A 12,310-nucleotide genomic window follows, 5' to 3' on the forward strand; every position below is an offset into this window, starting at 1 on the left:
AAATAGAGACATACACCTTACAAAGACAAGCCAAGATTAATAATATCCACAGCAGAGTTAACTCCTATTGAGTTAGCCTAGCTTGAGTGAAAACACTTGACATTATCAAAAATAATAATAATCCACCCCCTCAAAAAAAAAAATAAAGACAAATCCCAACCAAAAACCAAACCAACAACAAAAAAACCCACTAAACCCCAAAAGAAACCCACTCAAGCTGCAGAGAGTGATTGTATCAGCAGCCCAGAGTGTTTGTATTTGCAGTGGAGTCGAGACTGCATCTCTAGCTCCAGCATCAGTCCTACTTGAGCTTCAGCCCATGTCCCTTGACAGGCCAACTGTGAGTGACAGAAACGTGTTTTTATCTTGTGGTCGCTAATGCGCGCTAACCTAGCTCATTGTAAAAACACAGAGGAGACAGGGCACTCTCGCTTTACTGCCAGGTGAACTAGGCGAGGTCAACCCCTGGCTGGGATCTAGTGCTGACCTCGCCTAGGTTCCTCGGGGGTAAAGTACAAGGGCCTCTGTCGCCACTTAGGATTTTACAGTGCGATAACTATCATGCGTTCCTTATCTGGCTGTAAAAACATCCCCTTTGGGTCTGTGAAGCCAAAGCCCCACTTACCTGGAGCTCGTGCTTTCCCTGCGGGAGTTTGGTTAGAGGCAACATTAGCATCATAGACCTCAAGCTAAGCGGGCCGTGCATACAGGTATATATGAGTATCTCAGCAACACGTCATGCCTGCACAGCATCGAGTGTGCACATATCGATCCCCCCGCTCCCCAAAGCGTGTTATCAGCGCCATTTCCGAGGCTGGAAAATCAGTCCCTGACCGCCCAGGATAGGCGGGTGCTTTGCTGCTGCAGGCCAAGCGCATTGCACACACTGCGGGGCTCCTTGTATCCCTCCAACCTCCCCTGCCCCATGGCCACCCTCTATTACAGGGACTCTCTGCAGCCCCCGCCCACGGCTCTGTGTGCCCCCCATTGTTCCCCGTCCCAGATGGGGTGGGGTGCGGTGGGGACACGGGGCGAGGACGGGCGGTGAATAGGGCGGGGGGGGGGGCGGCACGAGGGAGCGGGGTCTAGGGGAGGGGCGATGGGGAAGCGGTGACTCACTCCGCTGCTCAGGGCTCCCCTCTGCCCGGGGAGGCTGACGGACCCGACCTCCCCCGGGGCGGCCACCGCGCGAAACGCTGGCGCCGCTGCTTCCCCGCCCCAGCCAACGACCTAACGGTCCTCCCTCACGAGCCTCCCGCCGACGCCTACGTCACTTCTTGCCCCGCCCCTTGGGGCCCCGAATATTGTCTGCAAACACCGTTATTTAATCATTTAAAATCTTTGTAAATATTCGTAGACAACAAAGGGGGGGGGGAATCGGTAGAAACGGGATTAGCACGGCGTGTCAGTGATGTCATCAACCCCCGGCCAATCAGCAGCAGCGAGGGCGTAGCCGGCGAGACACTCCTCTCTATATAAAGGGGGAGCGTCGCAGCCGCGTCCCGTCTGTGTGCGAGTCGAGTCGGCTGAGGGGGCGTCGGGAAGGGCGCGGCGCTGCAGCGATGGGGAACGCGGTGGCTCGGGAGGACTTTGAGTGGGTTTACACGGACCAGCCCCACGCCGATCGCCGCAAGGCGATCCTAGGTGAGCGAGGGGCCCGGGCAGCTTCCCCTCAGCGCCGGGGCGTCCTGCGGGAGGCGCATGTGTCTCCGCAGCCGGCTCGCTGTCAAGACCGGGGGTGCCCTGGGCTCCACCCGTTCCGCCGGCGGGGGAAGGGCCTGACACCTCCCCACGGGGAACCGGCCGCCCCCAGGCTCGCCGTGTCCGCTGGCAGCCTGCGCTTGTCGCTCTGCGCGCGGGAAGGCGCTGCCTGCGGGACGGAGCGGCCCCGTCCCGGGGAGGCGGCGTTTGTGGAGCTCTCGTGGGTGTCCCCAGCGCCGAGGGGGCCCGTTTCGGGGCTCGCCGGGGGTGGCGAGCTTGGTAAAATGGCTGCCGCGGAAGGGGGGCAGGCGGGTGACAAACGGGTCGGCCCCTTGAGACCGGCTCGGAGGCCGAGCTCTTCAGGCGCTTCGAGGGGCCCACCCCCTCTGTGACCCGCTAGACACCGCTCCTCCCTCCGTCCGGGGGCAGCGCGATTACCGCCAGGACTTCCCCCGCCCGCCCTGCTGGGGTGAGGGCGGGGGGGGGGGGAGACGCCTCGCTCGGCTGCCCGCGAGCGGAGCCCCGGAATGAGGCGTTTCTGGACTGTCCAGAGGCCGGAGTCAACCCTGCAGATCCGCCCTCCTGGCCAGCGGCTCTGCGGGGCACGGGGAGGCTCCTCGGGGTCATTTGGAGATGTTTTCTGCGCAGCTGATTCGGGGGAGGGGATTGTCGTGTGAGTCAGACCCTCACCCTCGTCAAACTGTCATGCCTCCCTGAAGTAAACTCACTGCGGTTGAAAGCCTCTTTCTAGCTAACGCGCTGGAGGAGGGAGGGTGGCTTCCAGAAACGTCTCCGGAATATTTCTTGTTAAAACCGATTGCCTGGGAAATTGTACCCACATTATGCACACGTGAAGGGGGGGAGGAGAAAAGCCCTAAAAAGTGATTTTTGTATTTTGATCTTGCTGGCAGAAGAGCTGTTTGAGATGGAAAGCGTGAAGGAAGCATGTTCACGATGTGTACTGTTGGGCTGTGTAGTGTAGTGATGGGTGTGATCAGTTATATATGAAACTGACAGTGCTTGTAGGGAAGTGGTGACTATACTAGTGTTTCCAAAGAGCAGACTTAAATAGGGCTTCTGATCAGTTGTTACTGGGTGAACACTTCCCTTCTTTTAAATTGGGGTGTTTTTTCAGTTAACACTGGCAATGAGCACTTGTATCTGAGTGCTTGTCTACACAGAGCAGTAATGCAGACAACTGGGGTGTGACTTCTAAAGTGCACTAGTGTGTTGTGCATTAGTTTGGTCCATGTGTAGACCCCGCTGGTGTGCACTAAAGGTTCTCGCTGGTGTGTGAATGTAGTGGTGTTTGAAGTAGTGCTACGTTAAAGTGCACTAGGGAATATTACAAAAACATTACTTGTTACTGTTTGTGTGTATGTATGTGTAAAATATAAATAAAAAGCCTGCCAAAACCCTGATTAATTTTTTTGGCTATCTACATAGAACACAAATTGCTAAAAAGACCCACTGCACATAAATTACAGTGGGTCTGCCTTTAATAGATGGTGCAATGGGTGGGGATTGGTTTCATTTTCATTTCATTTTCTTGAGACTAGGAAACACTACTATACCAAATGCAGAGGTTACTTTAGGGTTTAAAAGGTGAGCATTAAACCCCTGAAGTGTGCAAAATAGTCAGTACTTTGACTAATTTGCAATTAGCTTTATAATGACAGTGGTTCAGATTTGCCTAAATTAAGTGTAGCTTACGCCTCTGCACAACCAAATCATCCCAAGAGTGGGATATGGAGGGAGGGCAGTTTTATTAGCTGAGGCTGTCTGTTCTGGGAAGTAATACCAAGTCTCAGGAAGTTGCATCAAGGTTGGACCACATTGTCTCCTTATCCATAACTACTTAGGCCAGGGGTGGGCAAACTTTTTGGCCCAAGGGCCACATTGGGATTGCAAAACTGTATGGAGGGCAGGGTAGGGAAGGCTGTGCCTCCCCAGACAGCCTGGCCTCTGCCCCCTCACACTTCCTTCCCCCTGACTGCCCCCCTCTCAGAACCTCTGACCCATCCAACCCCCCTGCTCCTTGTCCCCTGACTGACCCCCCCCCTTGGGACTCCAGCTCCAACCACCTCCTGGGACCCCACCTCCTATCCACACCCCTGCCCCCTATCCAATCCTCCCATCCCCTGACTGCCCTTCAGGACCCTCTGCCCCTTATCCAGCCCCCCCTCCACTGCTCCCCACCCCCTTACCATGCTGCTCAGAGCAGCAGGAGCTCGCAGCCCTGGAGCCTGCCGGCAGGGAGCGGTGGACCAGAGCACTGGTGGCATAGTGAACTGAGGCTGCAGGGGAGGGGCTGGGGGTTAGCCTCCCCAGCCAGGAGCTCAGGGGCTGGGCAGGAGGTTCTGGCCTGTGGGCTGCAGTTTGCCCACCTCTGACTTAGGCCATGTTGGCCTTCTGCAATTTGGATTGTCTGCCTTGTTTTGCTACAGCTTCCCAAGCAGTCTTCCCTGGCTGTGTCTATGATAAAAGCTGGTGTAGAGCCTGAAATATAATGTTTAATATCTGGCAGCAATGTTGATGTATGCTACTCTAGCAGGGACTATAAATCTTAGGTGGGTTGTGTAACATGTTGCTTGTACACTGTCTTAAAGGGATATTAGTGCAAATAAGTGCTTTCAGAAGCTTAATTACTGAAGTAGAAATGACAATTCATAAATAGGAATCCTTACATGTCTGCCCAAGATGAGTATGAAGTTGCTTATCTTCTTTAATTTTCTCATCCTAAAAGGGCATAATATTTGTCCCTCAGATGTATGATTAATTTAAATCTGTAATGAACTGTGGAAGTGCATGCTAAGTATTAAGAGACTTCGGGTTTCTAGAATAAAACACCAAATACCACTAAACTACAGCAGCACTCTTTGATCTTGCTCAATATTTCAGGCATGCACATATGCGTACAGCAGTCAAACAATTCCCAACATATACATGCAAACTACTAACTTAACTGAATTGCCAAAAATGTAGAAAGACTTAAGTTGAGTGGACTCGTTCCTTAATTAATAGAATCAATTTTTTTTGGAGGGGGGAGAAGGAGTATGTACTAGTAAGTTGTTTGTGTGGTTGAAAAAAATTTGGCTCTACTAAAGTGTACTTGTGACATTTTTCTTTTGGCATTTAACTATTTTTCTTCTCCCCATAACAGCTAAACATCCAGAAATAAAAGCTTTAATGAAGCCAGACTACAACTTGATATGGGTGGTTGTACTGATGGTTCTTGCACAGTTGATTGCATTTTATCTAGTTAAAGACTTGGACTGGAAATGGGTTATGTTCTGGGCTTACGTTTTTGGCAGCTGCATCAGTCACTCAATGACTCTGGCTATTCATGAGATCTCTCACAATGGTGCCTTTGGCAATTGCAGAGCTATGTGGAATCGGTGGTTTGGAATATTTGCCAATCTCCCTCTTGGCCTCCCATACTCTATATCTTTCAAGAGATACCACATGGATCATCATCGCTATCTAGGAGGTGATGGAATTGATGTGGACATTCCTACTGACTTTGAAGGCTGGTTTTTCTGTACTCGTTTTAGGAAGTTCATATGGATTGTTCTTCAGCCTTTTTTCTATGCTATTCGACCTCTCTGCATCAATCCCAAACCAATTTCTCGATTGGAAATCATCAACTTGTTGGCTCAGCTCTCTTTTGATGTTGTAATATACTACTACTTGGGAATTAAATCAGCCTTCTACATGGTTGCAGGATCAATACTTGGACTGGGGTTGCACCCAATTTCAGGACACTTCATAGCTGAACATTACATGTTCTTAAAGGGACATGAGACTTACTCCTATTATGGGCCACTTAATTTGCTCACTTTTAATGTTGGCTACCACAATGAACACCATGACTTTCCCAATATTCCTGGCAAGAGCCTTCCATTGGTAAGTACACTTTCAAGAATATATAAAGCTAATGGTAAACTGAAACTTACATCAGTGCTTGTTTAAGTTCAGGGGTGGGCAAACTTATTGGCCCAAGGGCTACATCTGGGTATAGAAATTGTATGGTGGGCCATGAATGCTCATGAAATTGGGATTGAGAGGGGGGTTTTGGCTGGGGGTGCTGGCTCTGGGATGGGGCCAGAAATGAAGAGTTCAGGGTACAGGAGGGGCTGTGGGGTACAGGCTTTGGGGTGGGGCTGGCAAGGAGGGGCTTGGGATGCAGAAGGGGCTCCAGGCTGGGACCAAGGGGTTCAGAGAGCAGGAGGGGGGAGATCAGGGCAGGGGGTTGGGGGCACATTTCTCTTCACCTCCTAGATGGAGGTATGGCCAGGCAGTTCAGCTGTGCTGTGCCCTGTCTGCAGGCACTGCCCCTGCAGCTCCCATTAGGCATAGGAGCCAGAGGGGGCTGTGCTGCTGCTTCAGGGAGCTGCACAGAGCGGCCCCCAACCCTGCTCCCCAGCTGGAGCTCAAGGGCTGGATTAAAACAGCTGGCAGGCCAGATCTGGGCAGTAGTTTGCCTACCCCTGTTTTAGTTCCTTTTTGGTTGAAGTAGGATACTTAAAGCAGCAGTACCTTAAGTATCCACTATAGACTTAAAACTACATTGTGAAATAATTGTCTATTAAAGCAATCTTTAAGTGTTACTTCTAATTGTCCTTCCCCCATCCAGCCTTACAATCTGTTTTTCTTCTATTTGCCTACTGGGTAGTACTTGACAGCACCTTGCATATTTTGTTTTTTGTGTAATAATTCAGTTTCTCACATTTTGGTTCCTGTTTCCCACACAGCAGTAGAAGAGAAACATAATTCATTATAAAACAAAAATGGGAGGAAACAAGGACAGTGAAACTACATTCTTTTAAAAAAACTGCATTTTAATTTGAGCATTTCTCTTAAGTAAAAGCTTGCATAGCTAGTCTGATCCCTTCTGCTTACATAGGGATGCTTCTCTTGACTATTTTTAGCAAACTGGTTAACAGCTTCCTGTTAACAAGCAAAAACTAAACTTGTTTACCTCAGATTAACATTTGGGAGTTTTGAAATTCTTGATGGATCATCCTACCACAAAGTTTTTTCTATATCTGCATGCTAATTTAACTGCACACATACTGCCTCAAGTGCAGTACACTGGCCACATCAACTGAGAATTTTCAGACTAGTTCCTAACTGATAACAGCTTCCTCCAATGAAGCTGCAATGGAGACAGTATTTGTTACCATTGTTTTTTTGTCAACACTACTATCTTCATTTGTGGAGATGCAGCTGTTTAGCAATTTTAAGACTTAATTCCTATGTCCTACAATAGAATCTGATAAATCCTTCAAGTAGCCATTATACGCAAGTCTCTTCAATCACATTACATAATTTCTTTAGTATTTTACATTCCTATAAGGTAGTTGCAGTTCAAAAGGCAAATAGTAACGTTGCATAGCATATTAACAAATTCCCTTTGGAATACTTAATGCAAACCACACTCTGAGGCGGGGGGGGGGGGGGGGGAACGACTGGCCTTTCTGCAGGTTTTGAACTGGGAATATTTATGCCTCTTCCTCTGGAATCAATGTTGGCATTTTAATGGATTTCTACCCTGGGTCACTCTTATCTGTGAGAAGACCAGTTAGACGATCCATCTCAACATTCTGAATTCAAAAAGAACAGGAGTACTTGTGGCACCTTAGACTAACAAATTTATTAGAGCATAAAGGTGCCACAACTACTCCTGTTCTTTTTGAGAATACAGACTAACATGGCTGCTATCCTGAATTCAGTGTCCAGAAAGCATTGATAGTCTCAGATGCATCTGAAGTACCTAGGCTGCTTGCTGTACTGTATTGATAGGTACCTGGAAAAGTACCTGGTCAATAAGTACCACAGGTTGCCCTGACTATTAGTCTTGAGTTTCAGAGCAGTTCATCAGCTGTTATTGCACCAATATCACTGCCCTGAGTGATTATAATCAGGGGCTTCAAATGCGCTATTTCAAGATTAGCTCATGCCAGACCAGTTGTCTCAATAGCAGACCCAAACTTTCAAGCTTTTTCTCGCCTCTTCCCTACCCACATCCCCATTTCAGCTCTGTCCCAACTGCTTGATTGTTCCTGACTCAGGACCCAGTCAACTGTCTTCAATACTTTGGTCCCCTTGCTTCTAGACCCTGTTTTTATTCTGAGTATAAACTCATTGGACCACTGTTGGGTGAACTTGTGTTTTTATGTCACACCACTGGGTTCTAGTTCAGTCTGAGGCTATGTACACACTACCACCTTCTTGAGTGACTTAAGTTACACCAACCTAACACTGGTGTGGACAGCGCTGTGTTGGCAGGAGAACTTCTCCTGCCAACATAGCTACTGCTAGTCTTGGGGGCTGGAGTGATTAAGTTGATGGGAGACCTCTCTCCCATCTGCTTAGTGTCTGCACATTGGAAAAAATAACCCCAACTATACATACAATATGATGGGGGCTAATTTAGCTACAACAAGTCAGGAAAAAGATTGTGGATAGTTCTCTGAAAATGTCCATGCAGTGTGCAGAGGCGGTCAAAAAAGCAAACAGGATGTTAGGAATCATTAAAAAGGGGATAGAGAATAAGACTGAATATATTATTGCCCTTATATAAATCAATGGTATGCCCTCATCGTGAATACTGCATACAGATGTGGTCTCCTCATCTCAAAGATATACTGGCACTAGAAAAGGTTCAGAAAAGGGCAACTAAAATGATTAAGGGTTTGGAACAGGTCCCATATGAGGAGAGATTAAAGAGGCTAGGACTCTTCAGCTTGGAAAAGAGGAGACTAAGGGGGGATATGATAGAGGTATATAAAATCATGAGTGATGTGGAGAAAGTGGATAAGGAAAAGTTATTTACTTATTCCCATAATACAAGAACTAGGGGTCATCAAATGAAATTAATAGGCAGCAGGTTTAAAACAAATACAAGGAAGTTCTTCACACAGCACACTTGTGGAACTCCTTACCTGAGAAGGTTGTGAAGGCTAGGACTATAACAGAGTTTGAGAGAACTGGATAAATTCATGGTGGTTGTCTGTTAATGGCTATTAGCCAGGATGGGTAAGGAATGGTGTCCCTAGCCTCTGTCTGTCAGAGGATGGAGATGTATGGCAGGAGAGAGATCACTTGATCATTGCCTGTTAGGTTCACTCCCTCTGGGGCACCTAGCATTGGCCACTGTCAGTAGACAGGATACTGGGCTAGATGGACCTTTAGTCTGACCCGGTACAGCCTTTCTTATGTTATGCACTAGCAGTGCTACAATGGTGCAGCTGTGCCACTGTAAGCTCTATAGTGTAGCCTCAATCAGATAAACAAAAGCAGACCAGCAGCACTTTTTTTTGGAGGGGGGGAGGTAACATACTGTCTGGACAAAGCAAAGAACCATGACTACCTGAATATCCAATGTAGATCACACCTCTGTTAGTTTAGGAGTACCTAAAAGGCCTTCCCTGCAAGCAGCTGGCCTTGGGCATTAAAACAGCTTTGCATTCTCCCTACAGTGGTTGTTTAAAAACTCTGATAGCTCCACATTGGGTAAATAAAATCTTTTTAAAAAAAATACAGGTTTAATGTTTAAAACAACCATTTGCTTTTAAATTTGAAACTGACAACCTATATTGTCTAAATTTATAATCTTCAGCTAATGCCACTAAAAGTAAATGTCTTAGCACTCCCAGTTGTTTAAAGACTTTGTTCTCTTCTGCTTCTAGAAACACTGGAGGAAGAGAAATTTTGAGCTTAAACAAATGTGAATAAACCTTAATTTTTTTCCTCTTAGGTGAAGAAAATAGCAGCTGAATACTATGATAATCTTCCACAATATAACTCCTGGATAAAAGTGCTTTATGACTTTGTGATGGATGACACAATCAGCCCTTACTCACGCATGAAAAGGAAATTAAAGGGTGATGTGAAACAGGATTAAACTTCTGCCAACCGAAAGACTCTACAAAGCAAGATCTAGGATATTTAGCAAGAATTTCTTGTATCAGCTACTGGAAAAGAAGTTTATTTGTATCCTGAATTATTAAACTTCAGACATCTACAAGAATGCATTGGTGTATCCTAAAACAGACCTCTTCAGACCAATTAGCTAAACATTCTAGTGGTAGTCTAACAGTCATTGGTATAACTAATATACAAAAGACATGATTTAGTATGCTCAATGTATGTGTATAATAGTACTTACATTTGTTTTATAATATTTCACAGCTGCTAACAAATCTTGTACTCAGACACCTGTTTCTGGCTTGTCTGTTTAGACCTATAAAAGATACTATTTACACTTCTGGCTTGTCCTGTGCTGCCCATTCCATGCTCCTAACTTAGTCAATAATAGTATTAAAGTTCATACTTGATCGTTAAGTTAATCATGTTAGCTTAGAATTAAGTCTTGTTTCATTAAATGTGTGTTCAACTGATTTCTGTCTCTGAACTTCTTGGGGGGTGAGCAGGAGGGGAGAAAATAAACTTCTAAACAGCAGTTAATAGTGAGTGAATCTGCCTTGAGGGCTAGTTCACTGCTGAACCAAAGCAGTGGCAGATCCAGGTTCTTATCAACTGTGACTATCTCACTACCCCTAGTACTGAAAACTACTTCATGAGGCTGCTGCTTTTTACAAACCACTCTTAACTGATACTGGGGACTAAAGTAGTGATTATCTGACTAATTTCCTGGGTATATGGTTATTCCCCTAAGTGTTAGTATTTAGGAAAATAGTGGCAGAATAATCTGAAGACAAGTGTTTGGACCCTAGTGCAAAAACCTCCACTAGCCTGGTATGGCTGACTGTGCTTTTGTTTTTTTAAAACAAAACTCACTCAATGAGACTTTATTAATGTCAGTCAGCTGTACATGTTGGCTATGTAATGAAGAGGCAATTTGTGAAAACACACTAGGCACCTCAAGCCTAGTTTAGGCTCTACTATGAATGCTGTTTGCACCTAAGCAGTTAGGAACTTGTACCCTGAATGAGTTTAGTTTTCTGCCTGTGGGCATGTGCACTACTGTCTTAAGCCCTAAACTGATTCACAAAGCTGGGAAAAAGAGGTTTTGTCTACCTAGGGTGTGTGCCGGCCCCAATCCAGTAGGTGCTGAGACCACCTACTGCATTGGTGGTAATGATGGTGCTGCCTTTCTTTCTCTTCACCCCCCATTACTATAAAAACATTTAGGTTCCTAAGCTACCTCTAGACAGCTGGTCACCAGTTGTGGATTGCTAAAATGAGGCAGCCTGGACTTAGCCCTACCCCTCTCAGAGAGGGACATTTAGGTCATTAGTATCTCCCAGGGGTTAGCTTAGGTGCTCCCTGCCTAGTGTACTGAATTCTAAAATGCCTATCTCTTCCCCATTCATTATAGGCAGCCTGGGAGGCCTAACTCAGCTTTGGCAATTAGTGTACCTGTGATTGTTTAGGCATCTGACATTAGGTGCTGTGATGCTTAGCATTGTAATGCCTGAGTCCCTTCATGGATCCTACCCTTAGGGCTGCCCTTATAATTGGCAGATCTTCTGAGCACTCCCTTTTCCACCTTGAAAATGAATATAATTATTACTGCAGATAACTAGGAAAAATATCACCTGAGGTATACAGATGGCTAGGTGTCTCCTGAACAGGGAAATACAGCTATTGTAACCAGTTTAGTTATTTGTGCACATTTAATGGTGTAGTTAAAATGAAGAATTAACAAAAACCAAATTGCATTAACATAAACAAACCTTTCCCAGATGTTGTAGTTTGTATCTTCCTGTTCTCCAGACATACTTTTAAGTAGTAGGCTCTGTACATTTCTACATCTTCTAATGCTGCCTTGATCCTTTTTGCTTCCCTATCTCCAAAAATGCAGATACCATAGACACTTTCTGTGAAGAATAACTGATAAACAGAAAATTATGCTGATGCCCCTTCTGCCATTTTGGTGATCTTTTTATAGGGCCAGATTTCTAAAGGTGCCAAGAGGGCTTTTTCAGAGGTGCTTATTTGCATCTTTAAAAATCTGACACGAAACAGCAGTCCCAACCTTGTATGTCTGTCATAAAAGCTGGAGCCAAACTTTTAGCCTTCATTAAGTGGTGGTCTATACAAGGGAGGCTGAAGGACTGTTCTGGCCTGTGTTTCCATTCTTTGGTTACCCTTCTTGAGCCACTTTAAAAGGGCCTGATTGCAAGGGGAGTAGATGCTTATTTTCTGAATATTGGCCTCATGGTTCTGGGTGACCAACTTGAGTCACTTTTGAAAATGTAGGCCCTGTCTGTATTTGGGTAATTCATAAATATCAGTGGCTTAAATTTACAGCCTCCCTACAAAAGGTTAAGTATTTACAAAGAATTAACTTGGTTGGGGCCTTTGACAAAATAGCTGGCTTACTGTATCATGTAACTAGTCACTTTTTTGTCAACTATGCTTCCTTTATATCAGTATAACCAGCTCTTGAAGGTAAACCTATAAATAAATGCTTTTGGATAACACTGGAAAAGTGACTTTTGTGCTGGTGCCTTGCTAGTAAACTAACTTTCATTGGATTACAATGTAATGTTTTATAGCTAAACCTTAAGTTTAGCTTAACCTCCCCAAAGACTTTTATAAAGGACAGAAATATGAAGCAACTTGAAATGTAAAGGGT

General features: G+C 45.8%; 1 protein-coding gene across 1 annotated transcript; it reads left to right on the forward strand.

Moving 5' to 3' along the window:
- The first annotated feature begins 1,502 nt into the window (after positions 1-1,502).
- DEGS1 (delta 4-desaturase, sphingolipid 1) lies at positions 1,503-9,772 on the forward strand. Its single transcript, XM_054023139.1, has 3 exons — positions 1,503-1,644; positions 4,865-5,607; positions 9,464-9,772. Exons 1-3 carry the CDS (start codon positions 1,563-1,565, stop codon positions 9,608-9,610), a joined length of 972 nt encoding a protein of 323 aa, XP_053879114.1. The 5' UTR covers positions 1,503-1,562; the 3' UTR covers positions 9,611-9,772.
- Positions 9,773-12,310: the final 2,538 nt, after the last annotated feature.

Source organism: Malaclemys terrapin, chromosome 3, assembly GCF_027887155.1.
Source record: "Malaclemys terrapin pileata isolate rMalTer1 chromosome 3, rMalTer1.hap1, whole genome shotgun sequence".
Lineage (NCBI taxonomy): Eukaryota > Metazoa > Chordata > Testudines > Emydidae > Malaclemys > Malaclemys terrapin.